We start from the raw sequence: 22,871 nt of genomic DNA, 5'->3' as shown, positions 1-22,871 counted from the left end.
GCCTTTGGTAGCAGAAAAAAAAAAATCGAGGTGGCACCAGCAAAGCGGAAAACCCCAGCCTGCCGGGTACCGAGGGCGGCCCAAAACCGACCGGGTTTAGTGTTGTAATTAACAGTAATTGTCTCAAATATTTAGGCGAATATCGTGCTGCTCGAACCAGCGTCACCGTTAGCGTCCCGACCACAGGACTCCGAAAGCGAACCGGTTTCAATAATTAATGCGACCGGAAAGCTACCCGGGTGCTCGGTTGACTTCCGGCTCGGCCCATCATATTAGGGTGGTATTCGATCCGGCCGGTGGGGTTTTGTGAGGCGGTCGGTATGAGGCGTGAGATGTACGAAAATCCTTCCAAAACCTATCCAAACCATTCCGAACGATCGAACGGAACGGCTGCACGAAACGTGCCTGTTGGTGAGCCCTGGTCAATGATTTTTATGCCTGGTTTATTATCGTTTGGGGCGAAGGGCGAGTAAGGGCAGCGTTTGGCAGGATGTGTCCCAACATAAACGACGGCACAAAACATGCTCGTTCGATGCAAACAAACCCGTGCCCGGTCCCACCGGCCCGGTGTGTTAGTGTGAAAGCGGGCCTCGTGAGCCGAAGGATGCTTGAAACGAGAAGGCCAATCGCACGCCTTCCTTTCTCCAGCCACACACACAAACACACACAAACCTATGCGAGCGCTAGGAACGAAAGGGAAGTAGTATCAAGTACGTCATTTTGACGCATTCGATATTCAATATCCATCCACTGCCTCACGGCGATGTTCCACTTGAAATGGAAAATTGATGACTGATCTGCGATGCCGCTCGCGGAAGAATCGATCGGGAAACCCCCTACCCCGGCTTCTTCCCACCCATCCCAGCCCTCTCCACAGATAGGAAGTAGTATGGGTGCCAATAAAAAGGGAAATCCATTTAGGACGAAAAACTTTTCCCTGCGCCAACGCTTCTTGGCCACGCCACGCTAGCGCCTTTCCCGGGAGACTGATTGAGGCACCGGGGCAAAGGTTTCGCTCGGTTTGCCCGATGGTTCCGGGAAGCGTTGGGTTTTCCCAGCCCCGCCTGTCGTATAGTTTTGCGTAACGGCGAAGGTAGCAAGGATTCCCAGCGTTGAACCGCCACGGTTTCCCCCGTCACGGTGTCGCCTTCGTCTCGATGCCGGCACGAGAACAGAGTCGTCCACTTCCGACGTTGCGGTTTCGTGGCTGCGGGCTACAAGACCGGATCGCTGGGAAAAACGGAACACTCGCCGTGCGCTAGTGAAAGTGTTCGCTGTCGTCTTCCGGTGGCTGGGAACGGATGCAAGCGCCTGAATGAACCGCGAGGACATACGCCACCAGCAATAGGGAAAAGTGAGCAAAGGGCATTGGGTGGATCCGCACACAAATACGCACACGCACACGGGCACGCATGTTTGTTGTCTGGAACGGTCCAACAAGTTTGATAATATATTTCCCTACCTACGGACGGAGTGGAGACCGCAATTTCGACGACCGGCCCCAAAAACGAGACCCACCATCCCGTGGCGAGGGGGGGGGGGGGAGGGGGAAGGGCCGGAAGGCGAGGGCTTGTTTGCGAACCACCCTCGATGGAGGGCGCAACGAAGTTGGGCCATTCGAGCACATCCAACAGGTCTCCGGAAGAAGAGAGTTTGGTCGGCTTCGAGGAACTTTTAACGAGCCTGCGTGAAAGGAAATGCTAACGAAAAACCAAAACGATAAAAAGGAAGCAAACGACAAAAAAAAAGGAAAAGAAATACACTCACCATTGTGGAGGGTGGTGGAAGGGGGGGGGGGGGGGGGGGGTCCACACCGCGTACGAGGACGGTGTGGGTTGAACCCGTCTTAATTAATATTCTTATCAGGTAGCGTTTGAATCTGTTTCCGAACACGGCTAGCCCGTAGATCGCTCGTTACTCGAAGCATCTGTGTTTTGGCAAACAACAAAACGGCCCCATTGCTGGCCCCATTGGAAAATCGCGTCATCGGTGCGTGGGTGGATGGTCGGTGGGGGCACCGTAGATGCAAGGATTACGCTGACAGGTGCGGGCCGTTGCTCCACGATCATTATAGGTGCCATTTCCGTATTCCGATAGAGTGCGTTCAAGTTCGGGGAAAAAATACAAAACATTGCGAACGAACGTATACCATCGTGGGAAGGAAAAAACGTGCAATGTAGACAACCCAAAACAAAGACAAAAAAAATGGTTCAATTTAAACCAAATAGCTTGGGTACCCTTTTTTATTTTATTTATAGTAGCATTAGTGAGTGCTCTTAGTAGCCGCTGCTAAGCCCTCGCACCAGCAGGGGAACTGCTTGAGTGTGATGGATGTCAGCGTCCCAACGCGTTGCCCTTCGGAAAAGCGGTAGCGGAAGGGTAATGGGTCAGGACGAACGAGCCGAAGCATTATCCCGCAGTTTATCCTGATGGAAGGAGAGGTTCCGTAGCGGCGGAAGGTTTAACAAAAACCATCATTTCCCACATCACCACAAGCCGGACAAGTCGAGTGACATTTCCACCGCTTGGAGCGGCTACCCAAAACGCACTGGGTTGAAACTGGAGCACCGAACGACGGGCTGTTCGGCCGGTATGTTACGTTCGGCTTCAAAGCTTCGGTGTTCGGACTGGAGAGGCGCGAGTATTCATCCCGATCAGCGCAAATCGGGCGCATCCGTCCGGGTGTTCGTGATTTCCACCTCCACGCTCAGGCTCACGGCTTTCGGTTCATTTTCAGGGGAAATTCGGACCGAACTGTACGAACACGGGAGAGTGTGCAGTGTACGGAAAATAATCTAATGGAGCCGCCTGGTACTTCATTTCCTTGGTACCGACGTCTATGTGTTGTTGAGTATCTTCATCATATTCAGCAAGTATGTTTATTTGTATTTCGTTTAGTGTTCGTCCAGAGATGAGAGTTACATACAAATACAAAGATATTTAAAAAACATTTTTATGCTGGAATTCAATAATTAAAAAAGTAACGACGAGTAAAATTTAGCAGCTTGATTACGGAGAAATATTCTGGCCGTAATGTGGAAAACCTAATGTTGATGTTTTTCCATGGTGAGACGGCACACATTTGTTTCGTTCTAAATCATCTCACCGTTCAAAAGCGATGAGCCCGCAAAAGCTTTTGCAATTGTAATGAAGCTTTCAGGGTGTGCTTTTATTAGTTTTTCAGGATTTTTCCCAGGACACGAACCCGTGTCCCATGCGTGTTGAGTTTTGAGCTAAGGATTTTGTATAGGGTTTGTAGAATAGATGTAGTAACATTAAAATAAAACATTCACATACATTGTAAAATATGTACTTCAAGCTAAGATGGAGTTTTATGTTCGAAATTTTGGTATCACTCAATTCGATTTATCGCATTGATCCAATACCAAAGCGCTGTAACTCTGATCGAATACGTGCTGGAAAAGAGAATAATTAAAATCTATCGCTTCGTTATTAAGCTTAACCAATGTTAAACCTTTGACTATCCTCTAACTAGTTAGAAAACCGACCAATCGGCCCTCCGTCGACGGCGTTCGAATCCCAACCGTTATCGGTTCCTCCCTCGTTCGTGAAGTCTGAAGTAACCACGGACAAAAGCGCGCAAGGCTTACAACCCAACTTTCGGTTGGCATGACCGAAGATGGTCGTTACGTCAAGAAAAAGAAGGTAATGGAACTGTTGAAACTATGTTGATGTTTAGTTTTAAATTTAAATGAACGAAGTAGATATGGATAGATCATAATTTTTCTATCCTTTTCAACAGTTTTGATCGTTGTTGTCAGGAATGAAAATATCGTAAAACTTGAGGGCGGAACCCTAAAATTAGTCTTCCTTAATTTCGCTGCAACGATTCCGCAGCGCGTCTAAATCTGTTAAACCTTTCGTGATAGTTTTCGGATGGAGTGAGAAAGAATGTGCCAGCAAAAATTGTAAGTTTTTTTTTCTCAATATATATAAAATCACATTTAGGTTTTGTGCACAGTTTTCAACATCGCTAATCGCTCTCATTGCCTTACAAAATACTGTCATTTTCACTTCGCTATCGATTAATCCGGGTGTCCGTTTTAGCGGGCTACAGTTTACGGTATCCTAGTTGATTGTAATTGCCGTCCATCGGTAAGTACAGCTGCTATCGGTAGGAAGGACGGCGCTCCGGCCATCGCCAAGGGACGGGTGGGGAGGTTGCAGTGCGGGGATGAGTGCACATTTGTACGAGATTGCGTGCCGGACGCTAATACGAGCGTCGATACCACTAAGTACTAAGATAGGAGACGGTGCGCCTGTCCGGATCACGACCCCGACCTGGGGAACCGGATGGCGCAGCTATCGGATGAAGTGCCATCCCCGAGCGGTTCAGCAGTCGTCGTCCGTAATTTCGTAACTTCCTCGGAAGTCGCTGAGCGGTGTCGCCTGCGTCGTGGAAGGGGTCAGCAGCGACGAACCCTGCAGCGAGATGGCCAACGGTAGGGCAGACGGTGTGCAGAGACTGATGGCACCTCGGCTGTCGGTGACCGAACGATATCGTGGCGGTCGTCCGGAGCTGCAGTAGGTGGAAGGAAGATTGAAAATAAAAAGTGATTTAGTCTCTGTTCCAACGCAACGTCGCAAGCGATGACGATCTGCAGAAAATGCGACGAAAAACGCAAGCTTACCGTTCGCATCGGCAGCGCAGCAACCGGATGAAGGCCGCCCGGAACGTTTTGTTGAAGATCGTGTAGATGATGGGATTTATCGTCGACGAAACGTAGCCCAGCCAGAGACAGATGCTGACGATGCGCTCAGGTACTTTCGCCTCGGGCCACGCGGCAAAGATGATGTTCAGTATGAAGAAGGGCGCCCAGCAGAAGACGAACGTGAAAAACACCAGCCCGAGTACCTGGGGATGAGAGGGACGTCAGGTTAGTAGTGGTAGAGAATGCTCCAACGATGAATGTGTTTATTTTCGTCTACTTTAGAGGTTGCCAAGAGAATTGACATACTGTCCGCTTTCCTCCGCGATATTGAACTATATTCTCGATTATGGTTGGAATGAAGGTGGATTTCTCAGACATGAAATATATCTAGACTTATACAAGCTTTAAGACTTATGGATCTTTTAGCGTTGACCAATGATGCTTTTACTGTTTTTAGGTACACTTTTTTTTCTCGAAAAATGATATTATACAGAACTTATCACCCTGACGTATAAGCATAAGTTAAAAATTGAGTGTTACAAAGGCAGAAAAAGGTAGAATTCAAAGAGATGTTTGTTTCGAATATTCGTTTTTTACTAAATTAATATAAATATTATATATTGGCAAGGATTTAAGATGTGATCAGTTCACATAGTTTAGAAAAGTGTGCCAAACATCAACCACGTCTTTGCGAATTGTTCACCAAAGTATTTTTTAAATTTCCATGAACCACAGCATACACTATTTGGTATTTTTTGAAAAAAGTTTATCGTTAATAGAACACTGTTTATGTTTGTGACAATGAAATATATCTTTCTTAAATGAAAAACTTAAATTTACAAAAAATTTCAATGGCATGGTGGCATAAAACAAACTAAAATATTAGATAGCAGGATCAAGAAGACGACTAAAAAACATATAGATGGAAGACGTAGCATAAGCACTGAGTGTATTAAGATAAAATAACACAAGTGCAATATAATCTATAAATTATACATAAAATAATTTAATGTTATGTTTGTGTTAAATGTGATGAATTAATAAAGTTCAATGAGTGATGTTCGGATCAAAGTGAATGTAGAATGCATGAATAATCAAGCAAACTCACCAAGTCGAAAGATTGTTCTGAGTAATTTTCCTCTCCCAAAAGTGTAACTTAAGCAACTACTAAAGTGTCAGACTAGCTCTCAAAAAACCAAATGTGTTATACCAAATATTTGAGTATTCGTGTATTTGTATATCCCTCCTAACCGGTGCTTGTTTATTTGAAAGAGCTATGATACACCACGGAGACGACTTTATTGCACCAATCTGACCTGCTACCGACACCCTCCCAAATGTTAAATAGGATATCATGCCGAGCTAAATTAATGTTCAACCCTCCCCGGGAGTAGGTGGGCGCGAAAGTCTTTATCAAGGAACTTTGAAGCGTGTAACTCGTAACGCGTATATTATTGTTCTTTGCTAAACTTCCTTCGCCACGCACCTTCGGGCCGCAGGTCACCCAAAACATTGAGTTCGGCTGAGATATTCAGCGACTCGTTGCCGGAGCGATGAACGGTGTGGCGTAAAACTTTTAAATTACTTTCTAATTTCATTTTCGGCACCACCCGTGCACACGTAAACACACACACACACACGCCCGAGTTGTTGGTGTGACCGTCAACATGCAACCTAGTGGAAAGTGGAAGTGGAAGATGGCTTACGGGCGTGATTTGCCGTGTGTTGTTGTGTGCTTGAGTTTTGCAGACAAGTTTTCGAGTGCGCTGGCGAAGGGCTCGTTCTTTGCTCGCGAGGCCACAGGTGATAAATGGGTCGGAAACATTCTTTGTTTGTCTCACGGAGTATCCTGCAGCGATTTGACATCAAAGGTTGTGGGAGTCCCTCAAAGGTCACGCCTGTGAGAGTGCCGGGCTCGGAAAAGCTGGTGCCAGTTAGAACTTGCTTCTCCATTCTAAACAATGGGGAAATCTAATGAAACTTTTCTGGAGGGTATGTTTGGCAACTGTTAATTTGTAACAGTTAGTATTTTTCTTAGTTTTGAATGTTTACTACCAAGAGAAAATGACCGACTTCATCCACACCAATCATGTTACAGAGCTAATACTTCATCGTAAAATTTCGAAACTCGAATCGTCGTGAAATAATCTGATCACCAGAGCCGTTGCCTCGAACTTCGCTATTGATTCGAGCGCAAAAATCGGGAAGCCATGGTACTTGCTATCCACATGGTTGAACAACATATTGAATGTGACTTTTTAGAACGTTAATGTTCTCATGGTATGGGTGTAGCGTTGTTGCCATTATAGTGTGCGAACTACAAGCAAAAATCTGGCGCTTGGGAGTTGCTAGCTGGAATCTTGACACAAAACAGCGGAAATTGTATCGGGCTTAATTTTCATCAAAATGTTAACGAAAATTGATCAATACCCCATCAATCGAGACTCCTGGAACTGGAATCCTTTAAGTCTATGTTAATAAAAGTAATAAAGTGCAGTTTAGAGATATCCATCCGTCTTTTGCAATTGCAAAATATTAAATTATGTTTTCAAAGAAAGCTTAAGATATTTACAGGACCATAAAATGATGTATTTGATTAATATAATCAATGCAAAACTTTGACATCTAAGGGTGCCTAGTGTCTGAAAAACTATCAAAATCAGAGTTTTCATATCACCCCAATCTGTTTGAATGAAGTTAAAAATAAGATCAAATGAGCATACGTCAGTTTAGTTGTTGTAAATGTGTATGTAGTGACATTAAAACATGCATGAATTATAATATTTCAATGATGCCTAGGGCAATTTAAAAGCTCCTGGTTCGGCAGTGTGGAAAATGTTTAAACTGATCGATCAGTAACAATTATTGTACAATTTTCTCTCATGTCGAGCATTTTCACCAAGCCTTTAAAGTTAAATCCCCATCGCACCATTGCATTCCAACCCGAAGTAGCACTTTGGCTGGAAAATGGGTGAATTCGAAAGAGAAAATAATTTTTCATTTTCCCAGTGTAATCCGGTTTTCTTTTTGACAGTCTCGATGCTCGACTGTCTACTGTCTCGTTTTGGTTTTCCCTCGTCTTTTGCACCCATCTCGGGACGGAGTCAATTTATGAATTCAAACAATACCGGAAGATAGACTGTCGGGACTGCACAGTGCCTGTCGCCCGGTTTGTTATTTTGCTTCTTCCTGTTGAACACCTTCGCGGCAACAGTTGTCGCCTGGACTGGCCGCCTGGGATGATGGTGTTCGGTTAGTTGGTGTTGAAGCGGCGAAAAAGGAGCTCGCATAAACATTCCATTAATTATGAAAGGTTTTCGTTTTGTTTCGTGCTCACGTCCATCAACCAGTAGGACTGGGATGTTACGAGTGGATGAGGAAGTTTTTAAAATAATTGCCAGCCAAAAGGATGACCAATCGAAAAAGGATACGAAGGGATGCTGAAAAGTTGTGGCGCTGCTGGTGAACCAATGATCATTCAGGCCCAGGAGGATTTTGCTTTTGGATCAGCACTTTTAATACAAACTTTTAGTTTTCCCACGCTCGGTAGAAAATGGAACAAAGGAGAAATTGTTTTCACTAACAATAACACTAACTAAAAATCATAAGTTTTATTTACCACCACTTACACCACAGGGACGAAGCGGTTGCTTTTGCAACAGCACCCATAGAGGAAAAGCATTTCCTGGAATAGTTTTCATTCGCGTTTTCATTAGACAAAGCGACACTTGATGTGATGGAGGTAAGTTGGCCACCGAGTGACTCGCATAAAAATATAGTTTTTGTTACTCTCTGACGGCAATTGAAAATATTTGAAAAATCGACGACCATCAGTAACCAGTACGTTTGGATATGGCTACAGATGAGGTTCATTTATTTTTGTAGACCTTTTTATGTTTTCTATTTAATTAACTGAAACCGAAATGCATGCTTCTTCAACAATCGATTGATTTATGGACATCAAACAAGTAACAGTCAAAAGTAAAAGGATATAATAGTTTGTTGAGATTGTTTAACGCACTTGAATGAACTGGTTAAGAATTATCTTGTTTACAATAAAAACTTTCTTCTTCATTTTAAGTTTAAGTTGAATTATGTCTATTTAAAAATGTAAAAATATTTTTAGAACCGTTGGAATAAATATACAGAACTGCACTGAACTTGGTTCCAGCACTTTTTAACAATTTCACACAAAATATTATATACGATATACTACTTTATACTATATATACTATATACTATATACTATATAATAGTATATTATATATATGTAATTGAAATAGTACTAAGATTGAACGCAAAATGTACCAATTATTTGAGGTAGGCGTGGCAAAAGTTTACTATCCTGAAGCGTTAAGTAACGTTTAAAGGTTTCAAATATTTGATTTTTCGTTTTGGGTTATTTGTCGTGTGAAAATCACATTGGCGAAACCTATCTCAAAAACCTTTTAATTAAAGCTATATTATAGCTATAGCTATATAAAGTTTCAATGATAAGGGAGTGGTCGATGAACAAAACATGCGCTTCGAGTAGATCTCGCTTTATAAATATTCGTTTATCGCCAAATCTAATTAAACCTGGTTTTGATTTTCATTTAATCCATGAATCGAGTAATTGAATATATTAACAAAAAAACCCAGAACAAATTTCTAAAAGCTTGCCTAAACGTAGTCCCGTGGTATCGAACATCTACCTTACACACAATATGCAACATAGATAAGATCGATACATTCCTTAATAAACTGAACTCTAAGTACATGGAAAAAACATCCTCACATCCTAACTCCCTACTAACAAATTCCCTCCACCCTCCCTAAATCTGGTTACATCCACAGTCACAATCCATTACCATCCATATTCCTTAGTCACTGGTCTATTGCGAACATAGCTAAGGATAAACATCCAAAAACAGTCTATCTTAAGTTCAAAAGATGATTATCAATTAGTTAGATTAAGTTAGTTAGGAGTAAACTCATATTATTCAAATATATTTTTTTTTTTCCCTTTGTCCTGTGGTGGGTTTTAGGTATAAAAAATTTTTTCCCACTCCAATCTCTAGACTCCTAAGAAGGAATTCAATTTAAAGTTAGCAAAGCTATGAAACTTCATTAACAATGAGGAAAGATGTTTATTTCGAACCCAGTAACTATGTAATTATTATTCACATTTTATTGTATTTTTATGTCCTACCCAATAAACTATACTACTACTACTACTACGAATATATTAACGCCATCTATTAAAGATGTTAATGAAATTAATTTATCGCTGTAATGTAATATTTTAATAGCACTTCATGTTTTAAAACGCAAGATCAAACGATTGGTTCGATTTTTACATAGGCGAAAGGGGTGAAAGGATAAATCAATTATAGTCGGTAGTGTTAATTGATTTTGGACGTAGTTTTCCCCGTCGACCCAGTTGGCCCGGCCCGCTTCAACCTACCTTCGTGGCCTTCTGCTCGGTTGCGACCGCGTTCGCCGATAGGTTGGTGCGCTTTTTGCTGCCGAGAAATTTCAAATTAAAATTTATCGCTGGCGTCGGCACGCTGTTGAGGTGTATCCGGAAGGAGCAGAACTTCTGGCGTCGCGTTTCCCGCTCGATGCTGTCCGGCGTCTGGGTGCCCTGGTCGCAGACGATGGTTCGCGACCGTTTTCCTCCACCTCCTCCTCCTCCTCCTCCTCCTCCTCCTCCTCCTCCTCCACCTACTCCACCTCTTCCTTCTCCTCCACCGATGGTGCGGGCACCACCACCGTTGGTGTAGCCGAGGTGCGGATGTGACATGCTGCCCTTGATGGAGCTCATTCTACCGGATGGGGGCGGGGCGCGCCAGGCGGGATGTGCAATGGGAAGATCGAAAGAGAAAGGAATGCTTATGACTTGGAGAATGTAAACGTAATTAGCGCACACAAAAGGGCAGCAAATAGAAGGAAGTCATAAATTAGTACGGAGCGCGCTCTTTTTTGACACCCAACGGATGCGACCCGAAAGCTGGGTGGTTTGATGGAGGCGCATGGTGGTTGGTGGAGTGCCGTCGGGTCGTTCCATTTCCACATTAAAATTGTCGCTTTTCCTTTTTTGCTTCGTGGCTCGCAGTTTCTGGTGACGAAATCAAAATGGGTCCTTTATAGTTTTGAGTGGAATAGAAAAGATTTTCAATCGGGACTTATTCTCGCCTCGACACGACTCAAGCTTCCAGCGATTGAGTCGCAGTGGCTGAGCCAGAGGGGCGGTCCGGTCTCCTGGATTTTTCACACAGTTTTCAGTCGTTTTTTATTTAAAAAAAATGGTTGGTTGTTTAACGAACAGACATCGATATTAGTCCAAAGTTTAGTTTATTAACATTTTTAACTTTTCCTTATACTTGTCGTTGATGTTTACAATCTTTCTTCTATTTTGCTACTAGCTCCTACTTTCTGCGAGTACGAAGCCAGCAGCTACTCTCAATCAAACTCCATGATAACTGTCCATGGTAGTTGATTTTTCAGCCAATTTATTCAGCGTACCTTCTTAAAAATTTATATTTATGCTAGTGATGTGCAAACTTATTTAGAAAGCAACGCCAGAAATAATTGGCTCATTTAGAGTGAGTCAAATCATGCTGAGTAAATCAAAAATTCCCTCACTCTAAATTGACTCACCTTACCGAACCGTTATTCTCATCACTAACATAGAGCCAACCAAATTTCCTTTGCAACGACGTATAAAATGTATGGGAAACTAGGTAATAAATAACTTTAAATTGGCTGTTTAAAAAGAAACAAATATACGAACAACTTCTTTTTCTATCTTTTAGAAACTTTGAAAGACGATATCTCGTACAATTGTGCTATGAAATGTTATCAACATTGCTGAATCATATGGAAAGGATATTATGAAAACCAACCAATCTGAACCATTTTCTGTGATGCATTTTCTATAGTTTTCATCCCGAGTTTTAAGTCCAGAATTCTGCCTAGAGAATGCAGCGCTCGATTGATGCCTCTGACCAATGCCAGGATGAAAAGAAATTACGAGACCGCGTGTTTGCTGGTTGAAATGTTCGTTGAGTTGGGTGGTCAAATTGCTTTCACCAGCAAAGTAACGAACGTGAAACCACGGATGATGGGAGTATAAAATAATCCTTCCTTGCACCATCTGACAAGCTAGTGGGATTGCGTGTATGTGTTTGTACGTGTGCCATTTGAGTGTTTTTTTATTGCATTCGCCTAAGGATGCACAGACAAGCGATTCATTCAACCGATCCGTTGAAAGTTGGACCAAATAGTTGAGCGATTTGTTGAGAGCTCCGTTTCCCAGCCAGCGGTGAAATTGTCATCCAAAAGAACGGACGGCAATCGGGAGGATGCCTTGACATCGCACTATCCGGCCTGCGTGTTCATGCGAACGGTTCGAAGTGGCACCGGACCTGCGGTGGTCCTTGAGCTGGCGCCAGGCTGCGGTTTTGGTCTGCGCCATGTGCGACCTTTCCCACCGGCCCTTATCTTGGAGGGGTTGGCGGAGTGAACTGATTCAAAACCGACCATCCCACCCTGACATTGTATTCGGATGAACTGCGTAACTGGGAAGAGGATGGCGAGCGCAGAGGGCAAGCCGTCGCTCCACTTTCGCCACCGGCCAGTCAAAGGATGACGAGAAAAGAATGCCCGCAGTCGCGGAAAAATGGATAGAAGCATGGCGGCGGGATGCAGCTTTGCCGCGTGGGATGATAAAAACTCCTTTCACAAATCGAATTTCCATGCACTTCGTCCGTGCCGACGGATGGCAAGAATCCGGCAAGTTCCTTCACTATCCAACACCGAACGGAAACGCACCCTGGCGGAACGTAGGGATTCAAGATGTTTTTTTTTTTCTTTACATTTATTTCATTCTACGTCAAGAAAGGAAAAAAACCACTCTAAAACCACAACTTCATTCAGGAGAGCATGATTTTATTTCTGCACCAAACGACAAAAGGACCATTTGAGGCAATTCGAGTAGTGCCCTTGGGATGAAGTAATCAATTCTGGATAGTCGAAGATGCCATTGTAATATTTGATTCCATCTTCCCGTATGAACCTCTTTTCTTCCAACAGAGAAAAAAATCCAATAAGCGTTCCCAGAGCTAGCGCTGGTTCTCTGGCTCTGACATAATTCAAACCGGGACATGTTGAGAATAAATACAGACGATTGGTAAAAATAAAGGAAAACTAACTCAAAACTAAACTCGAGGCGCTGTCTTTTCTTCTCTATAGCTTAAAACGAGACAAACAAATTAAATTTGATCTGTTTTTTAATAAATGCAAAGTTTTATTGTTCGACATTCGAGCAAAAGATTGTCAATATAATTACTTGAGATGCAATAAGGTCGCATGACGCGATTCCATGCTTGCAGTTCACGTATAAATGGGTGTTGCTCTAACATAGACTTGTGACAGTTTGCATCGCTACAACATTTGCTTGTTCATTACTTTACACTTCGTGGGAGCGTATGTTTTCTTCCGATGCCCCTATTTGCTGCAATCCGATTCGTGTACGGCTATACCAACCTGTCCATTTTGCTGCTGGTAGTACCGTGCCACCGCCACGGGATGGCGCTGTGCCTTGCCGGTCCGGAGGACATCGATGGCGGAGGCGACGAGTCGTGTTGCTGGCCGTACGGCTGCTGCTTGTTGTTGTTGACGGTAAATTTCTTCATCTCGACCGCCTTGTTGGACGTCGACGAGCCGTCGCTTTGAGAGTTGTTGGAGTGTTTCGAGGACGCTAACCGTCCTCCCAGTCTGTGGCGGAATGAAGAGCGAAACAAGGTGCCTGCTTAAGTGTCCATTTAGGAGAGTGTGTACGATAGGCACTCCATTGATTGTGCCGTAGCATTCAGTTTGTTTTACCCGTACACCCTTTTAGGTAGATTTAAATTAAAACGAACATTCTATAAACTGCCGTTGAGTGCCGTCATGGTAGAAAATAACCCATTTAGGTGATATTTCGTTTCTCTATGCGGATGTGGATTTTTTATCTGTGATAATTTTTCATTTTTGTTTCATTTCCACTTACTTTGAAGGCAAGAACATTTTCTTCAAAAGGAGAAAAGGAATTACTAGCACACTTCTGTTAACCACTAACAATACTATCTTAAAGAAACTGTTTAAAATAAATCAAAAGGTCTTTTGTGTAATGAAAATGATTATCGCTAAATTTGTACGTGCAACGCTGATTCGTAATGCATCGTTAGTTCGCGCTGTTTTTAATTTATTTCAGAACATGAAGCAAAGCTGCTAACGACTTGATTACATTTCTCTGGAGTGGGCTAATGTTTGCGAGCTGTTTGATTGTCTGCAATCCGGAGCCAATAGAACGAGTCACTTCCATGCATACTTCCCGCTGATAGACACGCTTGGAATGACTTGGCGGTGATTTTCGCCACCGTTCCACCTTACCTTCGGAACAATTCGCCCTCCGGATGCTGCTCGAGGAAGCGAGCCTTCTTCCGCAGGAGCTGCACGGTCAGGGCGTACGTTACCACCATCATCACCATGGGGATGTAGAACGCCACCAGCGAACCGAACACAAAGAACGCCCGATTGTTGATGACGCACTCGTTCGGGCCGGGCATAATGTTGTTCCGGTTGATCATACCTGTGCGGGCGGGACGGAGGCGAAACGGTGCCGATTAGGATTGATTAACGACGCATCACCGGTTGCCGCCGGGCTGGTCCTTCCCCCTTCCCAAACCGATCGCCAACTTACCGAGGACCGTGATGGAGCTCGAAACGAGCATCGCCAGCAGCCAGACCAGCGCAATCTTGATTCCCGTCAGCCGCTTGGTTGAGTGATGCCGGCTGCCGAGCGGGTTCCGGATGCCGAGGTAGCGCCCGAGACTGATGAAGCACATGTGCAGGATACTCGCGGAGCAGGCCAGCACGTCGCATGTAACGTAAATATTGCACCACGTGACTCCGAACGGCCAGTAGCCTGATTGGTGTTGAAACAAAGAAAAAGGGAAATATATCAGAGAAAAAGCTAAACATTGGAATTTTTCATGCTGCTACAATTGAACATATTGAAAGCCATGTCAGCTTTCCGGGCCTGATTTGAATGTTATAGTAAGAGCATAGTTTAATTACATACTTTTTTATTCGCACCATTTATACCGTTCTTGGGTAGTGGTGTCGCATTTAGTCATTTAAGTAACAATATGATGTAAAGTATAATGGTCAAGAAAACGAAAAAGAAATGGTATTTGGACATATTTATACAAATTATGATCGAAACACCTTAATTCTTCTAAAAAGCATCTATTGTCACTGTACACCATGAAAAATACTCAAAAAAAATCGTTTAGTGCATCTCAGTCGGTTGTGTTTATAATTGTGGTATTTTACCTGTGATTTATATTTGAAACATATTTTGATACAGAACGGCAAAATTACTCAAACATCGTTGCTCTATGGGTCTATTGTCTTAGAGTCTAAGACTTAGACCAATGCATTTTACAGTGAGATATAGCATTAAGGAAATTATGGCATCCAATTTATTTTTTTTAGGAATCCAGCATACCAGTATAACCTGTTCAGAAAATATATATTTTGAAGCGACTCTACTACGAAGTGGGAAGGTTTATCTTAAGAACGCTCAATTGAAGTTCAAATAACTTTTCCCTGGAAAATGTGCTACCTTGCAGCCAAGTTTGTTATAAATCGGCAAAACATTTTCCCGGCAATTTCAATTTGGTTATGTAAAGAGTTTTATTTAATGGATTTAGGTATTCTAAAGCAAAATTTAGATGGTTCGCAAAAACATAAAACTGCTTTCGGATTTTTGTGGAAAACTAATAATCATTCCTTCAACAATTTGGAAACGTATTCCATATGTATATTGCTAAATTTCCCTTGGATACGTTTTTCAGTAACCAGGAGAAGTCAGTGTAAATCGTAACGAGTGTAGTAGAATTTGGGTTGCAGAGTACGAAGAAACGAATATGTCATCCGTCTGGTCCTGTTCACTCGCATAGGAACCAGTTTCCAGGTTGGTCTAAATAAATTAAAGTTCTGCTGCTGATAAAAGAATTATACCGTGCAATTCGTACACCGTGCAATACACCCCTGGATTCCTAGTTTGTTAGTTTCATGTTTGCTATCGTACGGCTTTTTGTAACATGGAACAATCAAACAAAGGAAGTGTTTTATGATGCAGTGCGCACAAACGTGGTTCCACAGAATACCTGTGTTTTAGAACATTTTGATCACAACTGATCCTAAATAGTTATCTTACGATTTGGTGCAAAATGTTTGAAAAAAAATTATATAATTATTAAAGTCTATGAATATGCACACATTTTTTTAGATTTAAAAAAATATTTAGTGAGTTTTTTCCTTATTTAACGAACATCAAGAACAATAATTAATTTCTGATTGATAGATTATTAGTTCTTATTACTTATTTAAAGTCCACGATTATAAAACCTGGCCACATTTTAATCATATTTATAAAATCAAACTTTGTATTCTGATATAAGACGCAAATCAGGCTGACTTTAGCAATTTTTGAAATTTCGACATTATCATAGCTACAGTCAAATACATCTTAAGAAGCAACATGTTCTTGTCCATCCTTCAATGAAAATTGAGTTCAGAAAGAATGTTGGTATGGATCTCGCACAGGGCTTACGAGACTGAATGTTGCCAAGCTTTTATTACTACTACTTTAGGTTTGTTTCGTAACGCCGATGCGTGAGAATAAACTTTGTAATGTTGTTGCTACCGTTTGGACAAAGCGCCTTTCTCATTCATGGAACGCTCCACTTTGTGTTCGGTGCGATTTTGTGGCGTTCGTTGCGCAAAAATCAAATAAACGCTACGAGCTGGAAGGAAGCTAATTTAATTTATTTCCTCCAACCGGTGGCTTACGCGTGGGGCGAAAATGAACTTGCGAAAAGAAAACGGCCCCGCGATGCATGCTAAGCGGTCGCCGCCGAGAGGAAAATCAAACATTTGCCCTGTCACAACGGCGCTGCCGCGTTCGGCTTCGGCGGGGGTGAAAAGTTCTGCAGAAAACGTGTTTCACGTTCGCCCCTTTGCAATGGAACGATGTAGGAGAATGTAGGGAAATACATAACGATAGTGAAAAATGTATGGTTTCAATAAACTAATTTTGTGATTTTACATTTAAATTCAGCATTTTTATGCGATGAAATCGTGGGTTTTGGTTTGAAAACTCTCAATATTTTTCCTGTACTTAATTAGAATAGAAGTGTTATAATAGAACAGGTAATAATGAAGCATTTACATTTTTAAAAAATAGCACATCATATTGCAGTTGTGACTACCGGACCTACTATTAGTTAGTTATCAATCTTATCATATTTCGTGTTCTCGTGTCAAAACATGTTCTGAAATCTTCGTTGTAGTAAAAAGAGTATGTATTTGGTTTGAACACATTCTTCACTTACTAAAATTCGTATAATTGTTTTTGTGTTATAACTGTGTTTTGGTTAACATTAATAAATCCAGAATTTTGTTATATGTTAAACTCTTTTATAGATGGTCAGGAACAAGAGATGGAAAAATAAAATGTCCTGAAAGAAATGCAACAAATCAATCGAGGAGTGTATATTACTTCTTCTTCCCCTACTGCCAATCTTTGGGCGTTGATGGCCCGGAAGGTACCAGTCCTGTCGGTGAAGGTTTAAAATATGAATAAAAGCGTCATCACGCCGGCGAGTTTACGGAGTAACGGAAATGAATTCATTTTTCCGTCAAACGTGGCTTAGGGGAAATGTAAAACGGGAATTTCCCATAAAGCGGGTACGTTTTCAGGAACATTTAAAATGTTACACCTTTGCACCATTCGCACCATTGTGCTTGCGGTGTCCCGGTTGTGTGACAAACGGGACGATCAAAGCAAAACGCAAATGCGCTGCTCAAACACGGCAGATTCCTTCCGATTTGTCAACGACCAAGCGAAATGGTGGAAATAAATTGATTATGAATAGATGAGCTCGTTTAGCAGAACAAAAGGCGCTTCCAACTTCGGCACGGAATCAATGAAATTTATGAATAAAATCAAAGCCGGCACGTGACCGATGTGGTGTAATGTGTTTGCACTGACCCAAATAATATTTTTCCCTTCCAAGCCAGGAGGAGGGTGAGAGATGCTTCGCTGGAAGACATAGTTGGCACTTCCGGTGGGATCGTTGGTGCGCGCACAGGTACGCACCAGGCATCCCGAGACACCGAGATGCGAACGGTATGGCAACACGTAGCAAAACGTATTAGCACCACTCAGCACACCACGCCAAACCCTGGGCGGCTTGATTAATGGATCTCATAATCCGACCGAGTGGGACAACTTTTCTCCACACAAAAACCCACATCTCATGCCGGCACCAAATCACACCGTCGCAGGACTCGCACCGAGGGCGGCTGCATACGTCATGATTTATGCCGTCCTTCACGGGAGCAGAAAACAAACACCTACTGCTATCCTCACATCGGCACATGCAGGCAAGCAAGGCAGGGCAAAGATTTGTCAAATTGTTTTCGACCGAGGGTTGCGCTTGGAAAGGTTGGTTCGGAAAACTTTTGAATAGCAAAGTGTTCTCCCGGGAGCCGTTGTTAGGGGGGGTTGTGCGAACCGATACCCGATGCTTCGTTCACCTCGAAAGTTGGAGAGTAAGCTTACACCCGATGCAAGCTGGGATACATTTTTGCTGAGTCGTTCGGCTTGCTCAGGGATCAACTGACGGTTGATCGCGAAATTTTGCATGACAAAGAAAAAGTAACAGTTCTCAGCAACAGACAGTTTCGAGGGCTGTACGGGTTTCCCCGGATTGCCTCCACCCCTGGGTGTATAAATCTCAGTCCACGGACCGGTGCCAGATTTTTTCGACACTCTCGACGCGCTTCCTGCGAAGGGAAGACGAGTCAAAAAAAATGTAACTTTCGACGAAACCACCTCGTAACCACCTCGCAACCGATGGCATTAGACGCACGTAGCTAACGTTTCCGTAACGAAGTGCTCAAAGCTGTGGCGGTGATTGTGGCGGCCAGCAGTGTTGTGAGCCAGTGGCTCAACCGGCGCCTGGCATGGTGGGCAGATTTCACGTTCACCACAAACGTGATATAAATAATGGCACATGGGGGGAAAGAACGGCACATGACGCAATAAATCTTTCGCTGGCAAAGCCAAACCCGGCCGCATCGAGGCGCTGTATGAAGCGCGCCGAACTAACGCCGATTTACGCGCCATCATCATATGCTGACAGTGGCTTCAAACGGAATGGCAGCGTGCGTGCGGCACCAGGCGCCTCCATCCATGCCCGAGTGGCAGGATTTACAATTCAATTCTCATTTCTTCTCCCATCACTCCCGAATGGGAGTGGAAAGGTTCGTCACTTTGTTTTCACGAGGCTGTTTTTTTGTGTGTGTAAGTTTTGCTCACGTCCACGATATGGTTACGCCATGTGATTACGTTTCGCACACGGAAGCCTCCATCGTCGACCAGCGCGTAGATGAAAGGTACACATTTCCGCCACGGCATGGCGACAATTTTTTTTCGTTTTTGTTCGTATCCTTGGGTGCGCACTGAACTGTGGAATGCGGGGCATAGGTTTTTGTACCTCCACTTCCCCATCGCTTGTCGAGTCAATCTGTTTTTCCTGGCACATATCGCCGACAGAATGGGTTTTTATTGAAAACAGAATGGAAGTGGAGCATTCGTTTCGGTTCGGTTTAGCTTTTTCTGTTCGGTTATCCGTTTGTTTGTTGTTTTGAAACACGTACAATACAACTGAAATTTTTAGCATTAAAGGGAACCGTGGAAGGAATACAAATATGTGATGCAAATGCTTTTTTTGTGTTGCTTGGGGAAATTTGTAGCACAAAAGGTAAAACTATGGAAGAAAACATAAAATGCACACTACGAAACACAAAAAAAAGACCCGTATAAATCCAGCTGGGAATAAAAACAAAACAAAATATCTTTCACACAGTGGTCACAGTGGATGAAAATCATTGATTTTCATTTTACATGCTGCATAAATTGGAGCATATTTGTGAGCAAATTGAAAACCCTCTACGAATGCTCCCTTCAAACTACACCAACGTCTCCCAATGCTAATTGTATGCACTATTCAACTACCTCATTTTGATCGTCAACGTGAACAACCCAGCAATATCGCAATTGCTTAACGTCGAAGACTAACGATGGCCAACAGCGGAACAACTTTTAGAGAAATCAAACCCAAAACGGAGCTGGGATAGAAAGAATGATTTACCGTCGCTAGCGAAAGTTCGTGAGTGTTCCCAAGTGTATGACCCGCGCATTAAACTGTCAACACTAATGATGATTTGTATTTATCTGACGGGGCGTTGATATGTTCAATGAAAGCCATTCTTTTAAGTTGTGTTTGCTATTTTCGGATATCGCAGGCAATGTTCGGAAAACCATTTCCTCTTCCCACGCGCATGTGTCCGCCCTTTGGAAGAACCGGAAACGAGCCATGGAATAAATCTTTACGATTTATTCACGAGCAAACCCTCCATAAATTAATGTTTGGTGGAATGTGAATTGTATTGCAACTATGCAAACTTTCTGCATTCAAGTTACTTATCTATGTAAAGCTCATGAAGTTTAACATGCAACAGTTCCTTTGAAGCGTATTTGGGTTGTTTATATCAGTTTCAATATCTTGTATGATCAAAGGGATAACAAATGTCATTGAATTCGATCATCTATCATCGCAAAGAATCTTCATTTGGACTTAGATTGAAAAAACCTGCGGTTCTAGGATTTTAAAAATAATCAAAAAGCAAAAAACTAGTAATTCACAACGTATACATTAAACAAAAAATGGACCAAATATCGTTGGCTTTGGCAAACAGTACGCAAGATAATCGAATGAAGTAAATTTTCTTGTAAACCTTTACAAGTCTAACACTTCAAAACACTATACCGATAGCCAGTCAGATGGCCTTATGGGATGTTTGCCGTCGCTGACCAAACTATGCTTGTTGGCATGTGTTTCAGCTGTTCTGTAACATTCACGACCACCTGCTGCTTCGTATGGGCTTTAAAATTATTGAAATATACCCTGAGGGTAAGATTTTTCAATGGTTTTTTTTATTATGAATAATTTAAAGACGATCGGAGGGTTATTGGTGTTGGGTATATTGATGGTATTTAATTGGTTCAACACTGCCAGCGATCTTTAGGCTTGATACTGTTGCCAGGTTGGTCCAAAATAGCCCAAACGTATGATGATTTCCGATAAAGTTAGCTATTAGAAAGAAAAACGACTTTGACATTCCTTTCCCGCTGATTGTTAAAGCTTTAGCTGTAACACTTGACTTGGAATGATATCGTAGCTTCAGTTATGTTGAATACTCAATTTCATAAAACATATTCATCTTCTTTATCATTTTAGTGGTAAGGGTTGTTCTTTTATTCAACGATCCTTTTGCGAAGCACACTGTATACCGTATCACGTAGTAACGAAATAGTAAACAATTGGTAAACAATTGGCGTAGAATACAGCGCTCCTGTTTTACAACGGTAATAAAGAGCGCGTGTTGTAAAACGCGAAGTCATGACAGGTGATTAAAATAAAAATTCGCGTTTTTAATATTTGTTTCTAGTTTCTAATAAAACAGCTATTGTTGATGGACATTATCTTAACAATTGTTTAATAAGAACATTTTATGTTTTCCTACGAAACATAGCTATCAAAATCAGTAGAGTGCCGTTGAGTAGGTTAGCAAAACAAGATGCTGATTTACTGTTGTAATTACACCTCTCACGATAAAAAAACAAAGTCTTAAACAGAACAGAAACTTCTACATAGAAGTGCAATTGAATGCTACACTACATAAAAAGTTATGTTATTAGTGATTTATTTGTATTGTTTGCTTTAACTTTTCTCCGATGCGCTTTCTCTCTTTTACTTTTAAATGAAATGTTTAATTTGTGAGCAGTATTGGCACGCTGCCACGTTTGGACGAAGGAGGAAGAGGTTTGTATCGAATATTTTTGACAGCACTTCACTGCCCCACTTACCGAGAAACCCTGGGATGGCGCCGAGTGGCATCACGAACAGGCTGACGAGCAGATCGGCGATGGCGAGCGACAGCAGGAAGTAGTTGGTGACGTTCTGCAGCTTCCGGTCGAGTGCCACCGCCAGGCAGACGAGAATGTTGCCCAGCCCGCCGGCGAAGATGAACAGGATGACAAACAGGAAGCTCCAGTCGTAGCGGCCGGCCGCGTCCCCATCGACGGCCGTCGCCACCGCCGCGCCCATCTCCTGCAGCTCGTCGGCGAGCAGCGTCTGGTTCCAGCCGGCCAGCGCGGCCACCGCCTGCTCCACCCCGCTCTGCCACTGGCCCACGAGTGCCGTCTGGAGCTGCACGTCCATCCAGCACTGGATCGGCTCGAGCAGGGACGCGTTCACCAGCTCGAACGCGTCGTTCTCGAAAAACGAACCATCGGCGGAGGACGCGTTCCCGCACACGAGCCGATACTGCGGCTGTTCACTACCGTTCCAGGACAACCGCAGCACGTCCCCTGGGTGGTGCCGGTCGCTTTCGCCCCCGGCATGCAGCAGTAGCAGCTTGGGCAGCGACACCAGAAGCTCCGACACCGGCTGGAGCACGTGGCGCCCGACCAGCGTGACGTTGTGCGTGGCCGTGGCGTTACAGGCGTTACTGGCCGCCGCCGCCCCCTGCCAGCCGTCGAAGAGGGCGCTCGGTTCCGGACCACACTCGTACAGGGCGTCGTTCCATCGCACCTCGGAGGAGGTCGCCCCGAGCGAGCGTAGGCCGCACTTGAACGTCTGGTAGCACTCGGTGACGGCCCGGTAGAGGCGCGCCGGGGGTGGAGTGGGGCCCGCACCGGCCGCGAGCGGTCCCACGGTGCGGAGCTCGCTCGAGAGCGGGTCCGAGCGCACGTGGCCGTCACCGAACCGGCAGTGAACGTCCGGACCCCAGAGCAGCGAGCTGGAGGTGTTGCTGTAGCTGGCGCAGGACACGAGGTAGCGGAACGTGCGCCAATGGTCGCACCCCGGCCCCGTCGTCCCGCCCTCGACCATCGTCCGCCACGCACGTACGCACGCACGCACGCTTCCGAGCCCTAGTCGAGGTTCGGTGAGGAGTGGCCGCTCTGGACTCTGCTGCTTCTACCTGCACTGACGCGCACACGATGACGACGCAGATCCATCCTAACCCTAT

The 22,871-nt window shown here is 43.7% G+C and overlaps 1 protein-coding gene across 1 annotated transcript; it reads right to left on the bottom strand.

Annotated features, from left to right (window-relative positions):
- Positions 1-3,976: 3,976 nt before the first annotated feature.
- On the bottom strand, positions 3,977-22,732 carry LOC131259980 (D(2) dopamine receptor). Its single transcript, XM_058261603.1, has 8 exons — positions 21,706-22,732; positions 14,401-14,625; positions 14,091-14,289; positions 13,203-13,433; positions 10,407-10,480; positions 10,120-10,340; positions 4,653-4,876; positions 3,977-4,540 (listed from the first exon to the last, which is right to left on the bottom strand). The coding sequence occupies exons 1-8, from the start codon at positions 22,730-22,732 to the stop codon at positions 4,354-4,356; spliced, it is 2,388 nt and encodes a 795-aa protein (XP_058117586.1). The 3' UTR covers positions 3,977-4,353.
- Positions 22,733-22,871: the final 139 nt, after the last annotated feature.

The sequence above is a fragment of the Anopheles coustani genome, chromosome 3, assembly GCF_943734705.1.
Source record: "Anopheles coustani chromosome 3, idAnoCousDA_361_x.2, whole genome shotgun sequence".
Classification (NCBI taxonomy): Eukaryota; Metazoa; Arthropoda; class Insecta; order Diptera; family Culicidae; genus Anopheles; species Anopheles coustani.
The sequence above is the reverse complement of the archived record's forward strand: the minus strand, read 5'-3'. Positions and strand labels throughout refer to the sequence as shown.

What these genes read in the sequence shown, in the direction of transcription:
- LOC131259980 (XM_058261603.1), bottom strand. Translation starts at nt 22,732, where the DNA reads ATGGTCGAGGGCGGGACGACGGGGCCGGGGTGCGACCATTGGCGCACG. An exon ending in CGCCATCCCAGGGTTTCTCG is followed by an intron (nt 14,626 to 21,705) that starts GTAAGTGGGGCA and finishes AACACCAATCAG; the next exon opens with GCTACTGGCCGTTCGGAGTC. An exon ending in CCGAGCAGAAGGCCACGAAG is followed by an intron (nt 4,877 to 10,119) that starts GTAGGTTGAAGC and finishes TCTCATCCCCAG; the next exon opens with GTACTCGGGCTGGTGTTTTT.